This window comes from Mus pahari, chromosome 5 (genome assembly GCF_900095145.1).
Source record: "Mus pahari chromosome 5, PAHARI_EIJ_v1.1, whole genome shotgun sequence".
In the NCBI taxonomy this organism is placed as follows: Eukaryota; Metazoa; Chordata; class Mammalia; order Rodentia; family Muridae; genus Mus; species Mus pahari.
Window position 1 is genome coordinate 160,853,145 of NC_034594.1, and position 27,817 is coordinate 160,880,961.

General features: G+C 45.5%; 1 protein-coding gene across 1 annotated transcript in view; it reads left to right on the forward strand.

The window, feature by feature from the left end:
- Ush2a (usherin) overlaps nucleotides 1–27,817 on the forward strand; it is a 678,886-nt gene that overhangs the window by 617,629 nt on the left and 33,440 nt on the right. The window contains exons 61-63 of the mRNA XM_021198607.1: nucleotides 8,355–8,582; nucleotides 12,677–14,193; nucleotides 17,899–18,220. Of these exons, the coding sequence (XP_021054266.1) occupies nucleotides 8,355–8,582; nucleotides 12,677–14,193; nucleotides 17,899–18,220 (2,067 nt within the window). The remainder of the gene's footprint in view (nucleotides 1–8,354; nucleotides 8,583–12,676; nucleotides 14,194–17,898; nucleotides 18,221–27,817) is intronic.

The window sequence follows — 27,817 nt, forward strand, 5'->3', positions numbered from 1 at the left end:
CCTCCTCCTCTTCCTCCTCTTCCTCCTCCTCCTCTTCCTCCTCCTCTTCTTCCTCTTCTTCCTCCTCCTCCTCTTCCTCCTCCTCCTCCTCTTCTTCCTCTTCCTCCTCCTCGTCTTCCTCTTCTTCCTCCTCCTCCTCCTCCTCTTCCTCCTCCTCCTCCTCTTCCTCCTCCTTTTCCTCCTCTTCCTCCTCTTCTTCTTCTTCCTCCTCCTTCTCCTCCTCCTCCTCCTCCATTGCTCTCTTCCTAGTCTCCCTCTTTTCTTTTTCCTCCCCTCTTCTCTTTCCCTCATTGTAGTATAGAACTGAATGAGCCTGCCCCTGTTTCCTGTGATTCCTCTGAGGCCCGGGGTGGGGGGTGGGTGGGCAGGGGGGATGGGGGATGTCTAATAGTACACACATACCGCACACTGGCTGGGGTAAGATTCTCTTACACCCAAGTTACCATAGTTCTCCTAGCTTTTCACAGAATAGATCATCAGGGTAGAATTGCTAGGCACAGACTCTGCACATTTTTAATTTTGATAGATCAGAAGTGCTGCTCTTTAATATTTAGTGTGACTGATTTGACACTTTAAAATTTAATTATCACAAATTTAATTTTTTCATCTTCCCCTTTGACAAATGTGCTATCTCAAGCTATTCTTTTCCCCCCTCAGTGTTTTTATGGTAATGGGTGCATCATTGTACATATTGCAAGGATTGTAGGACTTTTTTTTGCTTTATTGATTAATATTGCCAATTTTTCCAGAAAATATCTGTAACTTGAATCTTCATCTTCTACTGACCCCTTTCATGTGAAATGAATGATATACTTAAAGAAGAAATGTCCTCTCTCCTTGCCATCCTTGTCTCTGTGTAGATGATAGCCAAATGAAGGCATTAAAGAACACACAGCTCTAACTGCCGAACGTTTTAAGTTAGGGATGTTTAATAGTTATGGCAAAGAGGCCTTGCCTAGACTAGACTAGAACAATACACATCCCAGTCACATGGGAAGGGAATTTTGGGGTTGTCCGTTCTTTAGGTCTTAGTGTCTGAATTCTAAAGCATAGGAGGCATCAGAGCTGAGAGTACATTGGTTCTTGCGTGGCCTCTGAGCTAATCTTGCTCCCCAGCCATCAGCAGTAGCTCTAACCTTTTCTGGGTACCTTGCAGGTATTTGATCTGTGCAAGATGTTGGGGCAAGGATGTGGCTAGCTCCACATTGACATGTACACACTGCAGGAAGGCCTAGATGGGGTGCATGTCATTCAGGAGAAGGCAGAACACCCAGTTTTAACTCAATTCACTTTCTATCTTCCCAAAACTCATTGTTTATCTTTATTCATGCGTGTGTGTGTGTCTGTCTGTCTGCACATCTGTGTTTCTGTCTATGTATCTGTACATTTGTGTGTGTGTATGTGTCTGTGTGTTTGTCTGTGTGTCTCTCTGTGCATATGTGTGTATCTGTGCACCTATACATCTGTGTGTCTGTGCATCTGTGTGTCTATGTGTCTTTCAATGAGTCTGTCTGTCTATGTGTGTATGTATCTGTGTGTGCATCTGTATGTCTGTGTGTCTGTGTGTGTCTGAATATGTGTGTATGTGTGTGTATCTGTGTGTGCATCTGTTTGCCTATATGTCTGTGTGCTTGAGTGTCTGTGTATCTCTGTGCCTGTACACATGCTTGTCCATGCAGGCACATGTGGAGGCCAGAGGTTAAAGTAGTATGTTCTCAATTACTGCTTCACCTTATTTTTCTGAGTCAGGGTCTCTCACTGTACCCAGAACTCATCATCTTGGATGGAGCATCCGGCTGAGGTTACAGGTGTACACTGACGCTCCAGGCTCCTGGCTCTCTTCCTCCTGGAGATCGGACTTCAGGTCTTCAGGCTGCGACACACACTTTCCCCACTGAGCTGCCTCACCAGACACTGTTGTTGTTGTTATTGTTTGTTTTAAAAACCTCTCCTATTTCTTCTTCCTCTTTTTCCTTTTATTAGTTTTTGAGAACGTCATACAGTGAGTTCCAGCTACATCTGCCCCTTCCCCGGCTCCTCCCCGGCCCCTCCCAGATTCATCCCCCTTCCCTACCCACCTGCTTTACATCCTCCTCTCTTGCCTTGTTCCTCAGATCCAGTCTGCACTCGCCACGTGTGGCTTTCCACTGGGGCGTGGTCAATGTACCAACGGCAATCTTCTTAGAGAAACTGCCTCTCCCCCCACCAGCTTTAGTGCTGTAGCTCCTCAGCTAGGGGTGAGACACCATATTCACGTCTGCTCTCTATGTTTGGATTCGGCCCTGCTTGAGCCTGCACAAGGCTCATACCTGCTGCCGTAACCACCGTGAGTTCTTATGTCCTGTCTGGAAGACATTGTCCCTTTGTGTTTATTCACCACCTCTGGTTCCCATAGTCTTCCCACCCCCTAGTTCCCAGTGATCCCTGAGCCTTGGCAGGAGAGAGTGCAGGGTAGATATTCCATTTAGAGATACGCATCCTCTAGTTCCTTACTCTATGTGCCTCGGCCCATTGTAGGTCTCTGTGTTAATTACCATCATCTACTACAAACAGAAGCTTCTCTGAGCTTGAGAGAACATAATCTACGGCTATGACAGTAAAGCATGGAGTCACTGCATCCTATGTCCACGTAGCTTGGGCCTGTGACCTATCTAGTCACAGGTTCTCACGCCAACAATTGTGGCAGGTATGGGTTCATCCTGCGGAGCAGGACTTACACACAAATGGCAGGAGTTGGCTTACTCTCGTGACATTTATACCACTCTTACAGCAGAGGACATGACTCACCAGGCCACTCAGTCTTCAGCTTGTCTGTTGCACATAAAGCATATAGCGTGTTGTGATCATGGTCACCCATGTTGTCCTCTTACCTCCTGCCACTCCCTCTGGACCCCTTCTTGCCAGGATGGCACCCTCCTGCTTCTATGTCTTTATGTACATGTCACTGAATCTCATTAGGGTTGCTTTCCTGTACACAGACATAGGTTATTTACTAGATATTATGCTGAGGTGCTCTGCAAGAGTGGATAAGGCTGGATTAATAATCCCCAGAAGCCATGGATTATTAAACAAAACTCCCAGAGACAACCAAACAATCTAGGCTATTGACATCACTCCTGTTTTCCACCACAACTAGATGGTAAGAGCGTATGTACATGCTTTGGTTGCTGGACATAGAGCCATCACACAGAAACCTGGCTGAAACTCCTCTTTTCTAAAGTAATACTAATACTAATACTAAATACTAATGCTAATGCTAATAATAATAATAATAATAATAATAATAATAATAATAATAGACATTTTGTCGGACATGGTGTTGTAAACATTTTCAGGCCTTCCTCCCAGGAAATCGCTCTTGGTTGCCTGAGGTGACGGCCTGAGTCTCTTCCCTTCTGCTAAGCAGGCCACAAGGATATTCATCTACTTGTGAAATCAGGTTACTGCTTTTTAGTCTTGGCAATCTTAGCTTGGTTTACCATGGCTTTAATTATCCAAGGTTGAGATGTTGGTAATAGGTAGATAAGGCATAATTTCTTAAAACTAATTTCAATTGTGTAGAATAAATACTAACTACAAATATGTTGATCAACATTTGAGGAACTCAAATGCTCCTCTTCTAAATGCAAAATACAAAAGGGAAAGGAAGAAAGAAAGCCTGCAGAACACACCCGCGAGTCAGATTATCTGGGTTTAAGAAAACTGGAAAACACTTTAGCATCAGAGCATAGAAAGGCACCCAGATGACTGAAGCCATGGCTTCACCAGATGGCAAGGAGAACCTGGTCAGGGGAGTCGAACAGCCGCTCATGCTCCACTTGTCTTCCAGGCCTAATACTCCAGCTCCCGCCCACGGCTTTTCCTTGCCTTTGTCATAGTAAGAAAGCAATACGTGCCTGAGAAAGAACCTATGAGGTCTACATGCTTTAATATGGGTTAGTCTGAAGCTCTTTTTGTACATACAGTAACTGTATGCATCACATGTGTTCACACATGTGTGTGCATGGGTATACATGTGTGATCATGTGTGTGGAAGCCAAAGCTCAGCACAGGGTGTCTGCTTTGGTTGCACTCCACCTTCTTCTCATAGTCAGGGTCATTCATGGAACTCAGAGCTAATGGATTCAGCTAGGCTGGCTGCACAGCCAGGTCTAGGTGTCCTTCCATCTCCACCTCCCGGCACTGGGACTGGACTTACTCCATGGTATGCAGTGCCTTATGTGGTGCTCTAGCTAAATTCAGGTCCTCCTGTTGGCAGCACTTCCAACAGAGCACTCCCCCTCCCCCTTTCAAAGTCATTTGTTTTCTAGAATTTTGCATTTGTGACAACTGAGGGACCAAAGGAATCCCCTCCCCCAAGCTGGTCAGAATGTGTACACCAGAGCTGATCTATTTTAGGATAAAAAGCCAAGGAGAACAAATCAAAGGCAGAGGCACAAGAAATCTCACTGACTGGGGATGGAGTGAGTGGTGCCCCACGAAGATTAACCCTTTTCCAAATTGTAGTAAGCACACATAATACTCCTTGATGGGCAGAGCGGCCCCGGAGCCTCGCCACATTGGCTTCATTACCGGGAGTGGAGTAAAGAAGCTTCCTCGGGGCTGAGGTAGATGGGCTTAGTGAAAACGCTCCACAAAGACCAGAGGGAAAGCTCTGGAAACTGCTGGATCATCAGATCAATAGACTCAAAGGTGACTGAGTTAGGTAGCTTTCTGCAGTTTAAACATTTGCGCAGGGACGATCCCCATGCAGCCTTTTATTGACAGCTACAGATCAATGGTAATTTTTGATCATTTTCAACCTACATAAACCTATTGACCCCTTGGCCACCTTTGGGGCACTTCAAGTCGTCAAAAATAATCAGAGGAGATGGTGTAAAACTGTCAGGCAGCTGAAGACTCTGAGCAGTCTCCGTGTCCCCAGGAGCGGAGTTGAGAGGTTAAAATGTAGTTCGAATTGCCATCAGACCCTCAACTGGACGAGCATCCCGTAGAGTCCCGTCTTCATGCCTCATAAGCGATACGCTGATTTGTATCCCGGTGCTGACACGTCTGCATATAAATTTTTAAAAAGTGAAAGAGGCTGAGGCTGAATCTCATTGGAACTATCAGATGGAGAGAACCGATTAGGATTAGTTCCAGTAGAAATCTCTCCCCACTTTATCTTATGGAGTTATTCTTCATCTGGTGCATAACAAAAGCTGATATACCCCTAGAATAAAAACGCGTGGAAAGGCTACCGGCATAGGCAAGGTGGTCCAAGAGAAAGAGGAGTGAGGATGAGCTGATAACCAGAGGGAAGTGGTGCTAAAGCGTATAGCTCAAAGTAACCAATAGGGGCAGGACGGATGTCACTCGAATGGTTGGCTGCTCACCTGGCATACAGGAAGTGTGTGCCAGCACCACAGAAGATTGAGCGTGGTGGCCATGCTGGCCATCCCATCACCCAAACCTGGGAGATGGACACAGAATTTACAGTTCAGGGTCATGGCCTGTCACAAAGCAAATCCAAAGCCAGCCCAGGACACATGAGAATCTGCACCAAATGAAAACACAGGAGAGGAGAATGAGGTGGGAGAGAGCCAAGAGGTGAGAATCAAAAAGGGAAGAGAAAAAAAATGCCAAGTTGAAAACATTCAAAGAGGAAAGGGAGAGAAATTTCGAGGTAGAGGAGGAGAACACAGAACCTGGAAAACACAGGAGGAAAGAGAAAAGCCAAGAGTGTGGGGGAGGGGTGGGAAAGGGGTGGAGGAGGGGTAGGGGAGGGGTGGCACTTCAGAAGTAACAAGAGAACCTTTACCCCAGTAAAAGGTGATAGGTGTGTGTGTGTGTGTGTGTGTGTGCATGCGCGCAAACGTAGGCCAGATTAGAACAACACTATTAAAATCACCCTTTGCAGGACCACACCTTGAAGCATCTGTGCCAGGTTCACAGCAGTTTGTACTTGAGACACTGACAGGCCATGTTTCTGCGTTAGACAGTGGAGGTTTTCCGGCAGGCAGGGGCATCTTGAATCCTTTCGCTTTCAAGGATCTGAGCCATAAATGTTTATTAAAAGAATCTATAATGAAATCAGTTTTTTTTTTTTTTTTTTTTTTTTTTTTTTTTTACTGGTTGCCGAGAGAGAGTATGCTGGGAGACAGAACAGCCGGCTGTTAATCACTGAGTACTCATGCTCCAGAAAGTGTTAGATAGTATTGCCATCTAGGGGCTGAAGAGAGGTCTCTGCTCGGAAGTAAACTGTAACAGAGCAGGTGCCGCTATTGACAATATACATATGCCTTTGCTTTACAGCCCACGTGGTTTCCCAGTTTCTTACAACAAAAGCTGTCTCTAAGTGTGCCCAGAAGTCTACTCTCTTATCCATAATCTGTTAGAGGTGATTCTGGGTCACTTTGGGGCCTCTGCTTTTATTGGCATCTATTACTGGATCTTCTGAACGAAGAATTATTCTTTTTTGAATTATTAATCCTACCCATGTTTGCCCTATTTCCAGAGAAAAGAAATCATTTGTCAGAAAAGGATGCTTGTAATCAGGACTGGGAGCGCTGTCGAATTTAATATTCACTGTGGTCATCCCGGCTCGATGCTATATTTATCTAAAAGACCAATCCAATGTTGTGAAGAAATAAGTTTTTAAATATTCATGATCTAACTTTTAATATTTTAAAAAAGAGAAATTAGTATTTCTGTAAAATTTGTTTCATAGTCTGGGCGCTTAGCAAATGTTTAAATATTAAAAGATTTCAGGAGGTTAGCATGTAATATCATAATGGGACTTACTGAAACAGGAAAATTGGCTTTATGAGTCTCAGATCCATAAAGGAAATTGTACTTTCTCTGTTCAGGTTTCTTACAGAATAAGAGTGCTTGCTCAGTTGAAAGTTAAAATCAAGAATGGGAGGAAAATATATCAAATATATGTCTAGAGACTTTTAGTTGTATATGTTTTTCAGTTTCAAAATAACATTGGGAAGTCCCCAAAGTAAGGACCAGATGTTCCTCATACCACACCTGAGTTCTCAGCCAACAACTGTGAGAAATAACTCCTTCTCCCTACCTTTACCCGTCCAGAAAAAGAAACACTTGATAAACTATTAATGTCACATATAAACATCAAATAATGCACGCTGACCCCGTGTATCATTACATGTAAATAGCATCACTCAGTCAAAACTTAATCATGGTTGCTTATACCCAGTGGTTATGGTCTACAATAGAAAGTATCTTCTCGCAAAACTCACGTGTGTGTGTGTGTGTGTGTGTGTGTGTGTGTGTGTGTGTGTGTGTGTTTACTCATGCATATGTTGTTATCCCCCTGTTGCAGGCATAATTCCTACCTTAAACAGACATATCCAGCTAGCCCAGATTGGTAAGAGCACCCTAGGGCCTCTCAGAATGTTAAGATTCTTAGCTCCTGTTAAGTTATGCAAAATATGTTAAATGTCTCTCTGCAAGCAAGAAACAAACAAACAAACAAAAGTAATTCCTTTCTTCTTTTAGATCAACAGAGGCAAAATTCTCAAGACCTAGATAACAATCACTTTGGGCGCTTCTCGCAGTCTTAGTTACGCTGCTGCTAACAGCTTCCCGTTTACATTGATAACAGGCTTCTCCAAGGGCATTTGTACATTCATAGTTCAGTGGCTCCTTGCTGTTTTCTCGAGTTTGTCTTATCAAATTTGTAAGATATCAATGCACACCAACACAGAAAATGGGGGAGGGTGGGAGGCAGAGGGGGTCTCCCGTACCAATAAGCAGCACTGAGGGTTAGGATTGTCCCTGGCAGCTCTCACAAGGACTTCCAGTTAGCCTGGTGACACTCCTCTGCAGTCACTGGCATGCAGCTTGGGGCATCTTCATGAAGCTAAATGGAGTTCTCATCCTGGGCATCACAATCGGTAGATTATGAACTCCGAAAATCCACTGAAAATTATACATCAGTGCGATGGTTCTCAACCGTCCCAAGGCTGCGACCCTTGATTACTGTCATTCCTCATGTCTCAGTGACCCCCAACCATAAAATTATTTGCATTGCTACTTTGTAAAACTGTCATTTTACTACTGTTACAAACTGTAATGTAAACATCTGCTATGTAGAATACCTGATACTAACCCTCCCTGAAAGGGTCATTTGACCTTCAGGTTGATAACAGATGCATTCCTTGCTGTATCCAAAATGTCCGCAAGAGCAATCAAAATTCTACCTACCTTCTCCGCAGTGCTAGTTGAACCTTTGCTGTGTAGCTATGCTATTGTTGCTGACACCATGTATCTTGACTTGGCTTTGCGGCTCAGAGAATAACCTTCTATCAGCTTCTAAAAGGGCTCCAAACCTGCCAACTTTCTTACAGGGAACAAGTCATCAAGCCCATCTTTTTGGCTTGGAACCATTCACGACATACCACATTGGTGTGGTGGCTGTAAACAGTGCAGGAAAGGTGTCAAGCCCCTGGACCCTGATTAAGACTCTAGAATCTGCCCCAAGCGGACTGATGAACTTTACAGTGGAGCAGAGAGAAAACGGCCGGGCTTTGCTGCTGCAGTGGTCAGAGCCAGTGAGGACCAATGGAGTGATCAAGGTAAAGTCCACCCTGCATGGGAAATCACACCGCTCATCTTCCACATAAACAGATGAACCCTGACATTCCATCAGGTCACTGTGAGAAAAACCAGCTGCACAGCCAGGCTAATTCTCCTTGATGGCTCCTCCAGGCGCTTCACCCTAGATCGGTGAAGAACAGCTAGGGGAGGGGCGCCATGGGCCCAGCAGTGTGCAGCGATTACCTCATCTAATCCACACATCAGCCTCACTAGGTGGGACCCACTAAACTTCACAAGACTCATAAAGGTTAAGTGGATGCTTTGGGCAATATTGCCAAAGCACAGGTGGGATTTGAAGTCAAGGAGTCCCCAAAGCTCTGACCTCTAAATGACCCTGGCCTTTAATGCCCCCAGAGCTGCCTTCCTTTAGGAGTTTCCATAAGACTTGCCTCATTCACACTCTGCCTGATTCACTAAGTAAGACAAACCTGTCTGCTAACCCCTTGACTTCCACACATAGCCCTGAGGAAACGGTCAGTAGAGTGTGACATGGAAAGCGTCACCTCGCCAACCTGGCGGTGTAAAGGAGACAGAATTTCTGTGAACAGCTCACATCTGAAGCACTGGACCCTTACCCACGTGAGGTAGACCTACCCCATCTTTTTGACATCTTTCCCAAGGTTGGCTGCAAATGAAACATCAGTTCTCTCCTCTGACTTCCCCACTCTGGTCCTTCCCTGGGTCAGGATGGCAGAATCCCCAGCCACCGCTGCTGTAGCCACTGCCTGCTCCTATCTTTCTCCCCAGATCGTGGAAATGGCCAAGGTCTATTTCACAGGAAAAAGTTAGGACTAAACTTCAACTCAGAGTCTTTTAAGAAGAAAGAGACAGGATTCTGTCTCTCTAGTCCAGGGTTCTCTGGAACCAGCTCTAACCTCCGGAGCTTGCCCTGGGCTACCTCTATGCTTAGCTGGAGGCCCTGCAGCCAATAAATGAGACAAACAAAAGAGGCAAGCCACCTTCCATCATCAGACATCTGACAAGGCTTCCTTCAGGGCAAAAGACCTAAATCCCCAACTATAAATCCTGAATCTTGGTTCTCAGGCCCTCCCCAGCCACAGAGCTTCCAACTCTACCCATCAAAGCTCTCCCCTGTGTTTATTCTCCCTCCCCATGACTGCTTCTCTAGATTGTGATTGACAATAGCAATATTGACTCCCCTTCCCTTCATCTGCATTTCACCAAATATTTATTGAGCTTCTACTAAGTGCTGTGCACTTATTCAAGATGGAACAAGGCAGAAAAGGGCCCTGCTGTCAAGGCCCTTACATGGGTATGAATAAATGCAGGGGAGAGAGTGTAGAGTCAGAGAGGGACAGAGGCCCAAACAGTAAGCTGGTAAATAAACAAGCAAGGGAGATTCAGGGAGCCATGGATGCTATAAAGAAAATTAAATAGAGTCATGTAATTATGCCTGCTCAGGCTATTTTAAAATGGATAATCATTTGAATTGAGTTGACATTTGAGCTGAGCCCTGAATGACAAGACAGAGGCAGTCATGTGAAGATATAGGAGCAAAAAAAAAAAAAAAAAAGTTCCAGACAAAATGAACAGCAAATGCAAGGCCCAGAGGCAGGAGTGACCTTGGTGTGCTCAAGAAAATAGAAGAAAGCTTGTGTGGCTGGAGCGTTGGCAAGGAGGAAAAGATGGCACCAGGAGAGACTAGAGGCAGGGTAGGCCCAACCTTGTAGGCTGTGACAGGAGCAGGGAGATTGCTGAGAGTCCAGTGAAATGTTACCAGAGCCTTGAAGCAAAGGAATACCATGATCATACGTCTCACCTTGACTGCACACTTGTGACCCGTGAGAGTCTAGGAGAGTTTAAAGCCTGTCGGAGAATTCAAATTAGATGGCCCAAATCGGGGTGGAAATTGTGAAGTTGAGAAATTTGGGGGCACTGGAAATGTGTGTGGAGAGAGGAGATTTTTGATTATCTGCCAGATCTGAGGCATGAGGAAGGAGAAGCGGTGTCTCCTCACACTGGCTTCTGGCCTCTGACCGCACCTCGAGGTTTTAGCTAATTTCGAAGGGAAAGTTGGAAGAGGAACCGGTTTGAGGGGCGAGTAGATAGTCAGAGGTCAAAGTCCAGTTCACCACAAGAGGCTGTCACTGAGATGCGTGTCTGCAGTTTGTTAGCAGGCAGCCATGTTTAAAACGGTGGTGACAGACAGACTCTTTGTGAACAGAATATAATTGGTGGTGATGAGGATATCCTAGGGTCACACACTAGGATACAAGGAATTTGGGGGTCATAAAGAGGAAGAGTAGCCAGAGGAGAATGGAATGACAAGGGATGTTGAGGGAGAGATGAGCGAGTAAGTTACCCCAGAAGTGAGGGGGAAAAGATGCTGGATGTTGCTGAGATGAGAAGAGACATGAGAACAGAAATGTGGACCTGGACCAGGGAAGAGCATGGCTACCACAGCCTTGGAAGATGCTGTGCTAGAGAATGCTCTAGTGGGGTAGCTTGTGGAAAAGATGGAGATCAAGAAAGATGGAGGCTCGCTGAAGAAACTCAGGTGGGAAGGACAGCAGAGACATGGGACAGTAGCCAAGAGATTGAGGAATTGAGAGCTTTATATAAAAATCAATGAGATACTAGAGCACACTTACACACTAATGGAGATAGGCTGAGAGGGAGGGGCCCTGGTGATGGAGGAGATAATGTGGGTCATCCAAGAGTGATGTTCATAAAAAGGAAGGGGAGTGTTGGTTGGCCTGGGTGGCTTTAAACGGGACACAGATACTTCAGTCCTGTGGAGATGACCACAGATACTCTTCAGCTTACCTTGAGATACATCCAAACAAACCCATCGCTAGCTGAAAATATTATTGGACTGAAAATGTATTCTAAATGTATGTATAAACTCTGAATACCATAGTTTGGCCTACTTTAGTTATACCTATGAACTTTTAAACTAACCTTCGGTGGACCAAAATCATCTCCTACAAAGATGGTTTTATAATAAAGTATTAACTGTGTACTTTGTTGAATACGAAACTGAAGGTTAAGAAAATGGCTATTCCGATATGTCTTCTCACCAGACCGTAGAGATACCATAGATCAGAGAACAGCCGGAGTATCAGACTCAGGACTGACAGGAGCGCAAGGGTAACCGTAGACAATAGGAGAGGTAACAGAAGGCAATAGGAGAGCGAGCCTTCCTAACTTCAGCATCCCAACGGAGTAGGCAGAGATGTTAACGAGCAGCTCTGAGGGAAAGAACAGCACGCTGGCAGTGATGGGGGGAGGGGGNGGGGGGAGGGGAGAGGATAGAAGAGAATTACCATGGACAATAAGAGAGCAAACACAAATGGTGGGAGCAGGGAATAGGGTTAGCATTTAATAATTAGTTGATAGAGATTTATGAACCAGCCAGATAGTATTTGTCAGTTCCATGTAATTACAAATGATTGTTGCAGATGTTAAGATTCTGGGCATGATGAGCACAGACAGGCTAGCCCAGACCAAAGGCAAATTCTGCCAAATAAGCAATCAATTCTTCTGTGACTTCGAAAACATCTCCTTCTCCCATATCATTATTAAAATATGTAAATGTATGTCGATATATTACCTGTACATATGCCTAAACATGTATATATTTGTGTAACACAATGTGGGCCTACACACATACAAACGTAGATGCACTTTTTCCACCCTCACATCCTGTAAGGATGGCTAGCAGTTTAACGCCATTTCACAGAGCATTTGGAGGAAGGTGGATTGCTCATATAAACCCCACATGTCCTAGTCAGGATGAGGTCAGAGGCATGGGCTGTCCATAGACAGGAGACTTGAATGTTCTTCTTCCCATCCCAACTTTGCAAGAGCCACGTGAGCCATAGCTTTTCAGAGCCTGAGGTCTGGGTCAATGCCTAGCTGTTGTCCAAGTGTTCTGTGGACTTCATATTAACTATGGCGGATCCTGATGGCACCTAAATCAACCTCTGAATGTTAGTGGGTTCGGGCCGCTGGGATCGGCAAGGTGTGTGGATGTTTTAGAGAGACTAAACAGCTTCAAGGACCTCACAGTACTGACAGCCTCCTCCTCCTCCCTCTCTTCATCCTGCAGGCATACAACATCTTCAGTGACGGGCTCCTAGAGTACTCTGGCCTGGGTCGGCAGTTTCTCTTCAGGCGCCTGGCCCCCTTCACTCTCTATACCTTGATCCTGGAGGCCTGCACAGCAGCAGGCTGTGCTCACTCGGTGCCCCAGTCTCTCTGGACAGAGGAAGCCCCTCCAGATTCTCAGATGGCTCCTACCATCCAGTCTGTGGGGCCCACCAATGTAAGGCTGCACTGGTCTCAGCCAACTAGCCCCAATGGGAAGATAATTCGTTATGAAGTGATCCGCAGAAGCTTGGAGGGAGAGGACTGCGGGAACACAACATTGCAGGCAGACGGGAACACTGTTTTCACAGAATACAACACACAAGGGGATGGGTGGGTGTGTGATGACACAGGTCTACAGCCATGGAGGCAGTATGCTTATAGAATCTGCACTTGGAATTCTGCAGGGCACACCTGTAGCTCTTGGAATGTGGTGAGAACATTGCAAGCATCCCCTGACGGCCTCTCTCCACCAGAGATAGCCTATGTGTCTGTGAGTCCCCTCCAACTGCGGATTTCCTGGCTGCCACCCCAATGCTCTAATGGCATCATCCAGTCCTACAGACTTCAAAGAAATGGAGTATTTCCTGCTATCAGTTTCAATGCCAGCACCTTCAGCTACATGGACAGCCAGCTGCTTCCCTTCTCAATGTACAGTTATGCAGTCCTGGCCTGCACAGGTGGTGGTTGCTGTACCAGTGAACCCACCAACATCACCACTCCTGAGGCACCTCCATCAGGAGTCAGCCCTCCAGTTCTTCAGGTCATCAGTGCCCACCAGATGAATATATCTTGGTCCCCGCCATCAATCCCAAATGGGAAGATTGTTAAATATTTGCTTCGATACAATGGTGAGGAGCACCTGGCTGGGCAGGGTCTGTCCTTTCTGCTCTCTAACCTGCAGCCTTGCACTCAGTATAATATCTCCCTGGTGGCCTGCACAAGCAGAGGATGTACTGCTAGTAGGGCTGCATCTGCCTGGACAAAGGAGGCTCCACCAGAGAACATGGAGCCGCCAACACTGCACATCACAGGCCCAGAATCAATAGAAATTACATGGGCACCTCCAAGAAACCCACATGGCCAGATCAGAAGTTATGAGCTTCGTAGAGATGGAGCCATTGTGTATATAGGTCTGGAAACTCACTACCATGATTTTACCCTTGCTCCTGGTATTGAATACGGCTACTCGGTGACTGCCACCAACAGCCGGGGCAGTGTCTTGAGCCCACTTGTCAAGGGTCAAACCAGCCCCTCAGCTCCCTCAGGTTTACAGCCCCCAAAGCTGCATTTGGGGGATGCTCTTGAGCTCTTAGTGGATTGGGACCCTCCAGTGAGGACAAACGGCAAGATCATCAACTATACTCTGTTCCTCCGTGAGCTGTTTGAAGGAGAAACCAGAACCATGTCCATTAACACAACACACAGTTCTTTTGGCACACGGTCACTCGCAGTAAAGCACCTGAAGCCGTTTCACAGGTACGCAGCCAACCTGGGGTTTCTGGGAGCAAGTCATTGTCTTTTCTGTTGTCACATCAGTGCCAATGAGGCTCCCAAGGCAAGGTGCATGAGGCCAGCTCCTCCCATCCTCATTACCTACAGCTTGCTCTCTCAGCCTCTGAAGAATAGATCTCTTACAGGTGATGATATTTGCCACCTAGAGTCGATCCTGAAGACATGGGGCCAATCTCCTACCTGGGTCACAGGCCATGAGCAGTTATTAAGCTGCAAGAAGGGTTGGAGAGATGGTTCGGTGGGTTAAGTGCTTGACACCCAAACATGATGACCTGAGTTAGATCCCTAGCACACATAGAAACAGATGGGTTTGTTCCTATAGCCTCGGTTGGTGGGCACATGATGGGTGGAATCAAGACCACCAGGTTACCAGCCAGCTACAGACTGGTTGAGTCAGTGACCTGCAGATTCAGGGAGAGACCCTGTTTTCCAAAAATAATGTGGAGAGTGACTGACAGCCTCAGGCCACTTTCTAGCTTCCAAATGCACACACACACACACACACACACACACACACACACATACATACACACACATATTCATGCACACACATACACACAGAGACACACAATCACACACACATATAGGCATACATATACACACACATATACATACACTCACACCTATTCATACATACACATAGATACACAAACATATACATATACACAATCACTCTCTCACACACACACATATACATACATATACACAACTAAAATGTATCAACCAGCATTTGTAGCTCCCCTTCCTGGGATAATGGAGTCTTAAGTGCTGTATCCTCTGAAGGACTCCCTCAGTCTTGAACTCATGCTCGCTCAGATGGCAACACTTTGCTAGTATGTGCTGTCCTAGATCCTGTCTGACTTCTGTGACATGCACTGAGGCATTCTATACCAACACTGTTTCCAAAGCCTTAGAACCTCTGAGCATCCCCCCCCCATCCCAGGTGTCTGACATCCCCACGGAAGAGAGTAATAAAAGACATTTTATGTGTAAAATTTAGAAAAATCAGTAAACTCACTTTTAAAAAAATTATTTTGAAGTCTGCAAAGGCATTGCTATCCAGCCACCACAGGTAAAACTGAGCTATAATTATGATGTCCTGGTGTGTAGATTAGACACCACCACGATTATCTCTGGTGTATAGTGCTGTTTGAATGAAGCATTCATGGTCTTATGCATCTACTCAGGGCAATTATTTAGCATCATATTAAATATTAAACAGTAATTAAAAGCTCTTCAGGTATTCTCCACAGCTAATCTACATGCTATGTGAGTTGGCATTTATCTCAGGACATTTAAAAAGCCCACGTTGGTGAGAAGCCTGCATTTTCTCAGAGTTTCCTCTTTATGTGACCGCAACACAAGTATCAGAATCATTTCTCTTTTACCCCTCTTGGAGCCCTGATATTTAAAAGGATTTCTAGAGAAAATGGCTTCCCAGATGTCAAAGTAACACCCTTTCTGGAGAAAATAAAAGCACACAAAGACTAGAATGGTACTCCTAGGAAGGGCATGCAGGGATCCACGGAGAAGTGGAGTCCTCTCTGTCAGCTGGTGTTGTGAAACTGGGCAACTAGAATAAAGTATCAGAGCTGTATCAGTTGATTCCTTGTCCCTTTTGTTTCTGTGGGGTTTAAATCATGTTAATATTTACTAGATACAATGAAAATTAATGTGTCCTTCTTCATGCACCCCAGCTGGTCAGTAGGAAACAGTTTGACAATCTTCTAGAACAAGAAAGAAAGTGACCCAGGACTTTGTATGATGTTGTTGTTGTTGCTGTTGCTGCTGCTGTTGCTGCTGCTGCTGCTGCTGCTGCTGCTGCTGCTGCTGCTGCTGCTGCTGCTGCTGTTAAGAGAGAGTCTCATGCAGCCCACTCTGGACCAGAATGCATTACATCACTAAGGATGAGCTTAGATTCCTGATCCTCCTGTTCCACCTTTCAAGTGTTAGAACTACAAGCTTGTACCACTGCAGACAGGGTTTGTTTGTTTGTTTGTTTGTTTGTTTAAGACAGGGTCTCCTGTCACCTGGGCTGGCCTTGAATTGCTGGCCCTCCTTCCTCCACTTCTTCCATGCAGGAATTACAGGCTTGCCCAACTCTGCTCTGAACCAGGACTAGATCTTCGCTCATTCTAGGCCAGCATTCCACCGAGTGAGTCATGACCCTCATTTGACCTAGGACTTTAAACTACCCACAGTTAATCCAGAAATTCCTTCCCTGTGTAGAGAATCAAAATTGACCTGACAGCTTTGTTTAGCAATCTGACCTACCATATACATACACAGTGGTGGATCTGCTCCCTAGTCAACTGGCAATGCCAGCCCAGTAGAGGTAGGTAAGACAGGAGACAGGCAGTGGGGATGAAGAGAATGAAAGAAGTCTGCCTTAGGTATATTTCGAGCTTCTGTGATAAAATACTGAGTCAAACCCAGCTTAACAGGGGAAAGGCACATGTGGGCTCCCAGATGAGCCAGTCCATCACGGTGGGGAAGACAGAGCGGCAGGAGCTTAGGGCAGCTGGTCATGTGAAGTCAAGTAGCAGGGTGGGATGGATACTGGGGTTCAATTCACCTTCTCCTCTTTCTTGAGTCTAGGATCCCAACCTCAGAAAAAGGTATTACCAGCTCTTGTTTCTGGGTCTTCCCACCTCAGTGACCATATCCAACATGACCTCACATAGTCATGCCCAGAGGGTAATTATCCCTCACAGGTGTGCCCAGAGGCTCTTCACTTGGGTGCTTCTAGATCCTGTGAGCTGACAGTTCACACTAACAATCACCAAGTCACAGAGGAAATCAAAAGCATAATTAAGAAGGCAGAAATGCAGAACAGAAAGCGAGCAAGAGCAGAACAGGAAGAGGAAGGGGAAAGGAAACCACTGGATCCAAGGGCAGTAAGAGGGGACAACAGGTAGCCCTGGTCGAGGGAATGTTGGGGTGTCAGGAAGTCAGCTGGGCACGAGAAGAGAGCACCAAGTTCCCATTGGCACCTGAGACACTCCGTCTGCCCTAAGCAAGGGCTTTTGCATTGGAAAGGGCTCTGCTATGGAAATCTAACCTTTCCAGGCAGTAGATACCAGCTCTATGGCAAAACATAATTGATTACTAGAGCTTGACTGGGTAGTGATAAGGTGTCTCCGTGATGGATAATCTAGTGTGTAAGGGGGTTAACTTTGCCCCCCAGAGGTCTTCATGTGAGGTAAGGGAGCCTGTTTTAAGATGTCAGGTATCAGGTGAGAAGATTCATTACCACGGAGACTGTAACTCGGCAATGCCCCTTCATAATCTGTAAGCATTCCCAGGGAATGGCTTGGCTCTGGCTGCAGAGTGGGAGGAGTCTGGGTCGCATGAAAAGCTGTGTTAAGTACCTTTCACAGTACCTGAGTTTTCATGCTGCATAGAAGACCAAAAGTTTCTTTACTCCATACATCTGTCTTTAGGCAAGAACTGACCATTCATCTGAGTTTAAAACTTAGAAGATTGAAAATGTTCAAAACTTTCCATAAAGATATGACTTCATTATTATCTAAAAGCTAACTGTCCATACAAATGAAAGCAAACTCTTTTGTTTTTCTTCTGAAAACATGTGTTTTTAAAAAAAAAAAAAAAAATCCTTGGCCCAGACAGAATTAAGAGTCACCCATGATTCTGCATTGTTTCCTCTAGGTATGAAGTGCGTGTCCAAGCCTGCACTGCCCTCGGATGTACCTCCAGTGAGTGGACGTCTACCCAAACCTCAGAGGCTCCACCTCTGTTGCAGCCAGCCCCACATCTGGAGGTGCAGACAGCTGCAGGGAGTTTCCAGCCCATAGTAGCTGTGTGGTGGGCAGGGCCACTCCAGCCAAATGGAAAAATCATATGCTTTGAATTGTACAGAAGACAAATAGCAGCCTGGCCTGGCACATCCAGTTCTCTGCTAATCTACAATGGCAGCTTAAGCTCATTTATGGACTCAGAGCTACGACCATTCACGGAATACGAATACCAGGTATGAACTCTGTATGTCTTACAAAATTCAAGCTAAAACGGTGCACACCCATCAGAGATCCCCTCTACAATGTTTCTTGCAATTCCAAAAGCTGCTTAAAGAGATGGGGGTTCACAGAGAAGGCCGTAATACCCTTTAAGTCTTTCTAAGCAGTTGGTGAGTGGAGGAAGACTATCCGTTACCTTTGCCGTTTTCTTGGCCCTTGGTCCATATACTTGTGTTATTGCGTAGGTTGCATGTGGATTGTCTGTTAGTGATCTGTTTTCCACGGTCAGGTTTCCTTCTACCTGTGTTCCCTTGCTCGTAAGTATTCCTCAAACCATCCCTGGGGAAAATAACCCATGGGTTGTAACAAAACACAATGAAGCGAAGTGTAGATCTCACTGGTCACGATGCTCAAGGAAAAGGGTGTAGAGAGGAATCAGAAGGCTGTGGCTAACCTGCCTGTTGAGCTGAAGTAAGTTAGAAAAGCAGTGCATTCCTCAGTCAGTAGTTTAGAAGACACTGCATACCCCTTAGAAGACTGAGAACTGGGAGTGATGTTCGGGGTATTTGGAGGTCTCTGAGATGCCTGTGGGGCTCTGTTTTGCCATTGGATCTGCGTGCACCATTCCGGCAGCAGCAAGGCCCTTTCCTAAGGAAGATGGATCTGATGTGTCTCACTGTCTCCTAAACAAGGGATATATACAGGGCTGCACTCCACCATACACTCGCCTAAGACTTGATTTTACCCGGCAAGTTGGAATTTTCAAAGTTGAAAGCCAGACGTCAGAAGTCTTGGTAGAACTACTCCTCAGCTCAGATCGCTCTTCCTGAGTTTCCAAGCTGATTCTCCTGCTGATCCCTCAGTTGCATAGGCCTCTATAGCATCTCTTCTACTTAAGACTTAAGTTTCTCTACCTTGCAGTTCAGAGAAGATTGCTGATGGATAAGCCCTGAAGGTCAGGCAAATACCAAGAAAAATCTTCAGATAAAAAAGACTAAGCCCAAAAAGCTTGTGCAAAGGGCTGTAGCTCCGCTGGCAGAGTCTCTGCCTAGCAGGCAAGACTCCCCAGGTTCTGACCCAGCACTGCTGTAACACAGCGTGGTTATGCTCGCTTGTAATCCCAACACTCCAGAGGGTGAGGCAGGAGAATCAAATCAGAAATAACAATAAAATTTCCAGCAGTATGACAGATACAAATAAGTGTGATGATTTGATTAGAGGTAACATTTTATGCATGAAAAGAGTATCTCAAGGCAGCATTGTATGTATACAAGTTGCCTGAAGAAGTTAGCATTGAAATATAAATCAACTCTTGAATTGAAGAAATACACAAACATAAATCCAAATTTACTGTCTGTAATCACAAATCTAAAAACTCTCTTAAAAGCAAAAGTGTCCTCTTGGTTGGGTGCCAACTATTTGGTTGCAAGATCTAATCTGAATGGATGGGAGGCTATTTATAGTATTTATTTATTTATTCCACTTACATATAAAGGTTTCCACAGAAATAGTTTTATGATAAGATTGCTACCTAGATAATACTGACACAGTTACAGAGCAAACTAGAGGTATGCTTAGTTACATTCTTGTTTTTAATTGAGTGTGTGTGTGTGTGTGTGTGTGTGTGCGCGCGCACGTACGTGTAGCATGTGAGTGCAAGTACATGTGGATGCCAATAGAGGGCGTTTGACCCACTTCAGCTGTAAGCTGCCCAAGGTGGATATTAGAAATAAACTTGAGTCCACTGCAAATACTTCAACCACACTTGACTTCTGAGACCTCTCTTCTTCAGCCCTCAGGAATAAATTGAAACCAAAGCAAACTGGAAGGTTTAGGATAGGATTTTGGCTTGTGTCAGTAATGAACAAATACCTATAGTTCCCACTCTAATAGAATACTATCAGAAAATGCCAGGTCCTGTGTGCCCCCCCCCTTTGTTTTTTTCTCATTAGCTTCATGAAAAGGTGTGAAGTTGTCAGTGGGCCCTTGGTTCTCAATCACCTGGTCCTAAGTCATTGGCATGGACTTTTTAGGTCACAGTAAACACTCCAAGATACTGAATGTAAATTACTGATTGCAGCTCCCTCGGTGTGGCTGACTCACTGGGGTAAAGCAGAACCACACATCTATAGAAGTCTCAGTTCCTTGAGGCATTAGGTTCCAAGCATGTAATGGATCTCTAGTTAGGGCTCTTATCAGGAGTGAAGGATGGTCAGAGGACCCTCGTCAGAGGCTGAGGCAAGCTGAGGAGTCACAGGATGCTGCTGCTTTTGTAACTACTCCTGTCTGGCTCTGAAGAAGTCATAGTCGTCGTCTTCTACATTTGACCAAGGTTAATAACATCCCAAGTATGAGCTATCACATCCAACTTATTCTAGGTTGTTTTTGAGACAGAGTTTCGCTGTAGCCTTGGGTGACCTAGAACTCAAATGTAAATCAGGTTAGCCTTGAACTCAGGGACCTTCTGTCCTTCTGCCTCACCTTTGTCTGTATCACAAAGTGCTGACATTATAGGTGAGCCCCACAAAGGGTATCCCACACTTGTCTTCTTAAAGAAAACCCCTTACTCTTTACCTTTAGGGGAAGAACTGAGGTCAGGACTTATTGCAAAAGTTCCTGCCTCAATCAAACTACGTGTATGTGTTTTTTTAAAAAAATTTATTCATTTTATATATTTTATATATTTACACTGTAGCTGTCTTCAGATACACCAGAAGAGGGCACCAGATCCCATTATAGATGGTTGTGAGCCACCATGTGGTTGCTGGGAATTGAACTCAGGACCTCTAAGAGCAGGTTAAGAGCAATCAGTGCTCTTAACCGCTGAGCCATCTCTCCAGCCCCAAACTATGTTTTTCTTGTAAACCTTTTTCTTCATTCCTGTCATTGTCATATGGTTTGGGTGTGTTCCTCTAGATCTTTGGAGGTAAGAGTTAGTGCTGTGTAAAATAAGACTTTGAGAAAGGTTGAGTTGTTTCCATCTCAACACAGCTCCTGGGAGTCTGAGATTCTGCAGAGTCTAACACTGAAAGATAAGCTGTAAAAACAAACAAACAAACAAAAGACCAAGTGAGGTACAAAATCTGAATAAGGGTGATAGGAAATAACTGTTTATAGTTCACAAGGACAGGCAGGTGGCATTGTGGAACAATGCATGCGGAGTCGTCCTATTTGAAGTCCAATGGTCCTCATGAGTACTAAATAAAGGGCTGTCTCTTGGAATCCAGTTCTTAACCCCGTAAGTGTGCTTGCAGCTTCCATGCTTAATGGAATCCTTCCAGGAAGAGACCTCCCCTTAAACCAATATCACATGAGTATTAGGCAGAGCCATGGGATACCTCCACGCCCTGTTGGTGTTTTCCCGAGACCACTTTCTACTTTGAACCCTTCCCAACTGGACTTTGCTGACCTGTGCTCTTCATACTGCAAACTTCTGTCAGAAATTCCCTGTTGGATGAGTAAGCCAGTTAGGACAGTGGTCTTCCCCACAGGCTTCGGGGAAAACCTGGTGTGCCTCTCTCCTGAGCTGTCCCTAGCTTGTGCAGAGTTGAGGGTGGAGCCCAGGGCTTTGCACATGCAAGCTGAGCAAGCCATCTACACTGAGCTCTGCCCCCAGCCCTGCACTTTAGCTTTTACCTCAGGGAGAGATGTCTGGCTAATGAGCAGCTCCAGGTAATTCTGCATTCATATTCATACTCTTGCTTAAGGCAATGACTCACCATGGAGTTGCTGGGGCCTGCCAGGGCTCCCCTTCACTGACTCGTGCTGACAGGGACTTAATTAGCTCTCCTGAAACTTCCCTACACTGACAGATTTTTGCAATAAGCGCCCCCAACACACTCACAGGCTTCTAGTGCCTAGTAACTGGGTGGCTGAGAATCTACAGCTCAACCGTGCAGGAGACTTTCTGATTCACTGATGTGAGGCTCTGGTCTTAGGGCTAAAGCTGAGAAAGCCAGGCTGGGCTGGAGGCTGCTGCTTTCTGACCAACCAATGCTGTTTCCCAAGAAGAGGATGGAGAGAAGGCTGTGAGGGAAACACAGAGGGAGATCCTTATAGTCCCCACCAAAGCAGATAGATTAAAACCTCAGTAGGGCACTGTGGGTCCCCACCAAAGCTACCAAAGTACAGGTGCTGAGCCAGACAGGGAAGGAAGGAGACAACAGCATCTCTGGGGCAATTTAGCTTCTTCATGCCTTTCCTCACTGTCTTAGTTTACGCTCATTATAACAGAATGTCACAGGCCATCTTAGTTGGGGTTTCATGTTGTGAACAGACATCATGACCAAAGTGACTCTTATAAGTGACAACATTTACTTGGGGCTGGCCTACAGGTTCAGAGCTTCAGTCCATTATCAATGTGGTGGGAAGCATGGCAGTGTACAGGCAGACATGATGCTAGAGAAGGGGCCAAGAGTTCTACATCTGGATCTGCAGGCAGCCCTACATCTGGATCTGCAGGCAGCCAGGAAGAGACTCTGGGTGGAGCTTAAGACATAGGAGACCTCAACACCCACCCCCACAATGACATACTTCCTCCAACAGGTCACACCTACTCAAGCAAGGCTATACCTCCTAGTTAGTGCCACTCCCTGCGGGCCAAGCAAGCAATAGAACACATGACTCTGTAGGGGAGGGGGAGGCAAATCTATTCAAATCACCACACAGAGCATGGAATTACACTGCAAACACTTATTTTTCATAGTTCTAGAGATTTTGAAGTTCCAAGGTCGAGGTGCCCATAGCTGAGATGTCTGGTAAGGGACAACTCTGCTTTACAAAACACCATTTTATCATTGTATCTCACAAAGGAGAGCAGGAAGAAGGGGGCAGGAGGGAAAGGACACAGAGGGGTTGTCTACGCTACTCTCATAAGGGCACCCATCAATCTATGAGGGACCTATGTGACAAGAGACTCATCGCCCTGTAAGACCTCCCAGCTGCCTGCAGAGGGCAGGCCCCTTCTGCTGCCTGAGGATCAAGAGGTAGAACTCTCCGCTCCTCCTTCAGCATGACGTCATCCTGCACACTGCCATGCCTCCCACCTCCAAACACCATTACCCTGGAACCAAGATACCACACAATAAGTCATAATTCTTCCCTCCAGATCCAAGCCATAGAAAGGGAAAGCTACGGAGTACAAATTCACATCATTTTAACTTTTATTTATTTATTTGTATTTATTCTTTTTTCGTTTCTGTATTTATTGTGAGACAGGCCCTTGGTATGTAGCCCTGGCTGGACTTGAATCCATAAGAGATAGGCATGCTTGGGTCTCCAGAGTGCTGGGGTTAAAGGCTGGTGCCAACACAGTCCATGTTAGTTTTGCCTTCTCTTGATTGACCTATGTCATCTACAACTTATGAAATTTGACAAAAGGAATCCTGACCCAGAGCCTTTTCATTCAATGGCTCTGCTTGGCTTTAATTGTACTGATAAAATTAAAGAGAGCCCATGGGACCATCTTCAGACGTAAGAAATGGCTGGTTGTCCTTCATCCCACTTGGCTTGGGTCCTGGAACCCTGACTGTGGTACTGGACAGATGAAGAAAGGACAGACAGACACATGTACAGAAAGACTGGGGTCTTCAAGGACTTGCAAATTTCTCAGGTACTAAATACCCAGGAGGAAGAGGAAGCTGCCATTGCTGGGTTTTAAACACACCAATCAATCAGTGCAAAACTCACAGTTGAACAGAACAAGGCTTTGAGCCCACTTGAACAGAACAAGGACTTTGCTAGTTTCCCATGAGCCTAAGGCCTTGGCATCCACAGCCATGCCAACAGTGCACATTCACTAAGAGCTTTCTCTACTCCCTACAGAGCTACCTATCCCCAAATGAGCATGTAACCTATCAGCAGTGATGTCTCTTGTTATAACCTGACCTATTCATTTATTAATAAATTTATCTTAAAATTATAAAAACATCATAGTTCATAAAGTATAAATAAGGAATAAATCTATCTTACTTACAAGCTCTGAGTCCTTAGTGTCCTGGAGGAAACCCACATCATCAATATGATATTAAGCCTATGTTCAGCCAGTGACTGAGGAACATGTTAAGCTAGACTGTTGCACCCAAGGGAATTACCCCTGCTTATCTGGAGATGAGACTAAAGAAATTCCTCAACATCAAGAGATAGATCAGACACCAGGCTTTGGGAACCTAGGCAGGACTAAATTCTGTGTTCTTTCTCTGCTCTGTCTCTCTGTCCCTTCACTCCTCTGTCACTCTGTCCCTCTGTCCCCCTCCACACCTTCATCCCTCTGTCCCTCTGTCCCTCTGTCACCCTCTCCATACCTCCTTCATCTTATCTTGTTCCTATGTAGCTTTACCAGGTACATTACAGAGGCTTAGTGTTAAATCAGCATATAAGTGAATGTGCACATTCCTATGACCATACATACATAGGAACCTTTTGACCAATATAACAATGGTCAGTATCATTATTACCCTCCCTCCTTAATAAGCAAGGACTGCCCTTCAGTTTCGAGCCTACCACAACAGGACTCTAAACTTAGTCTGTTGTACCATGTGCCTCGATAAGAGTTGAGAAAATTAAGCCATCTGAGTTAGCATACCCCATCTCTTGGTCCACTTTCTCTATCAAGTCTACTTGGCACCGTGAGACATGCTTCCAGTCTGAAGCAAGAATTCCCCAGTACTGTCCCCATACCAAAGATACACGTGAAGGCTGTTTCTCCAACCTCTTACAACTTCTGTTCTCCAAATAAAAACAGAGTTAGGATCACAAAGTTTGAGGTGGCTCAGCTGTAAAGTGTAAGCACAGAGGCCTGTGTTCAAATTCCAGAATTCATGTTAAAAGAAAAGTCAGGCATAGAGATGAACAGATGTAATGTGAGAAAACAGAGGCAGAGGGAGAGACAGGTGCAGTAGGCTCACCAGCAGGCCAGTCAACCTTACTTCAGGAGACCAGATGTGAGACCAGGCTCACAACGAAGGTAGATGGTAGTCAAGGAAAATCAGCTGAGGTTAAGCTACACCTCTATACTTGTGCACATGTGCATACACACAGAAGCACATGCACACATACATGTGCACATTTGTACACATTCACATGCACACATGCATGCATGCACACTAACACCCGGAAAACCTTGGGGATGTTGAATTTCACATGGCCTCCGTCCTATCATTTAATAATCAGGTGCAGACAAGACTCAGCATTGTGTGTTAGGAGGATGTGTACATCTAGCAGGCCCATGCTCAATCCCCAGCCTTTCTATACAGCCAGAGAATTCTGGTCTGTCTTAGTGAGCCAGTTGTAGACTGTACAGATCTCTAACCAAGAGCACAAATGGCTCTGAAGAATGAGGGGGCTCTTCCAAGTCCATCATTCCTTGTCCTCAACTGGGTCACACGCACAAGGCTAAGCCGCCCTGTCCCCATCACAGAGAGCACACACTTTTCTGTGGCAGATCCTTGCCTCATCTTGCTTGCTTTCTGATGCCGTCATTGTACACGACCCCTTCCTAAGCATTTTAACATCACATTTAGCAGCATCTTATCGAGCATGTTTTCTGTTTGGCTTTGGACTTGCATTTAATGAGGTATTAATCTAGCTAACGTATTTCTGCCCAGCATGGAGGATTTTGTTTGGTGAGTTTCGCCCACAAGAACTGAGCTCCCTCCACCTCATCTCCCACAGCTCAAGACTTTAAATGATTTATTGATATTGTCTTACTCAGCCTGTTCTGATTCAGCAGAGCCTGCACACATGGATGAAACTTTGCCCCCCCTTCAAAAAAAAAATAACATTCCCAGAAAGGGAACTCAGGGTTGCCACTAGGCCATGGGCCACATCCCATTTGACCTTTGTCACTTCATTCTCAGGGGAGTCTCTGGCTTCCCTCAGGCCTCTGTTGTTAAACCGGCATCACTGGCAGTCTTTCACATTGCCTTCAAGACAGTTACATATGCGTCTAATGAACAAGAAGGCTTCCACCTGAACACAGGCAGAGCTGGGCTTAGAGTCCACTCGGGGTGAAACTGAACCTTCTAGTGTTGGCTGTTTGTTGGCAATAAAACATTAAACACTCTAGAATTTTCTTCAGTGGAATGAAGATAGGTAACTGCCCCTGCCCTTGTGGCTTCTTGCTGACAGTCCTGTGAAATTCTGTGGAATGACCATAAAAATAAAGGCTTCTCGTGTTGGTTATTTGCCTCCTTGCTGCCACAAAATATCAAACCAAAGCAGCCTAAGGAAAAGGAGTTAGTCAGCTCATTGTTCCAAGGGTTCCTTGGCTCATTGTTCCAAGGGTTCCTCAGCTCATTGTTCCAAGGGTTCCTCTGCTCATTGTTCCAAGGGTTCCTCAGCTCATTGTCCCAAGGGTTCCTCGGCTCATTGTTCCAAGGGTTCCTCAGCTCATGGTTCCAAGGGTTCCAGTCCACCATGGTAGGAAGGTGTGGGCATGAGGGGCAGGAGTAACAAGTGGCATTGTGTCCACAAACAAGAAGCAGAAGGTCACAAGGAATTTTGATACTCAGCTCACTTTCTCCATTTTATTCAGTTCAGTTCTGGGCATCTAGCTCATGGAATGGTGCCACCCACATTTCCAGTGGCTCTTCACCCCTCTGCTAACAATCTAAGTAATGTCTTGAAGGTATGCTCAGAGATTTGTGTCTGTGTTGGTACTGAATCCCTTCAAGGTAGCAGCAATGAGTGTTAGCATCAGGCTCTTCAGGTCACCCAAAGCATGAATGCTACCATGGTCCTGCTACACACATGCTACATGCTACATGGTCAGCTACAAGATTGAAGAGGAGGCTAAAAACCATGGCCACCACCGCAGCATAAAGTTTTATTACTAAGGGCTGGTGTTAGGCTGGTGAGATGGCTCAGCAGATAAGAGCACTGACTGTTCTTCAGAAGGTCTTGAGTTGGAATCCCAGCAACCACATGGTGACTCACAACCACCCATAATGAGATCTGACACCCTCTTCTGGTGCATCTGAAGACAGCTACAGTGTACTTATGTATAATAGTCAATAAATCTTTGGGCCTGAGCAAGCAGGGCCGACCAGAGTAAGCAGAGGTCCTAAAAAATTCAGAACCATCTTAAAGCTACAGTGTATTCACATACATTAAATAAATAAACAAATAAATAAATAAATAAGCTCAGCTTACTTTCCCCTTTAAAAAAAGGGTGGGGACTGGGCTTGTATCTCAGTGACAGAGAACTTGCTCAACATTCACTAGTTCCTACATATACTCCCCGAATGTACTAGAAGGAAATTAGTTATTAAGACCAAGAGTCCTGTGTATAATGTATCTATAAACATTCTTAAAGTCTGAATATACATATTTAAGAGATCTGAGGTTATAGCAGACCCAGTAGGAAAGGCCTCTCTTCTTCGGAGACAGCTGTTTCCACCCCCGGGTTCATGGCCACACTTGTTCTGCCGTGGACATAGGGTACTCTGCACACAGAGCACAGCTCCACATGAAAGAGCTTGGCTGAAACCACTCCCCTGAGAAGCAAGGAGGCAACATTGCTCTGTTTCTTATATCTCACAGGAGGGAAGGAGGGAAGGAAGGAAGGAAGGAAGGAAGGAAGGAAGGAAGGAAGGAAGGAAGGAAGGAAGGAA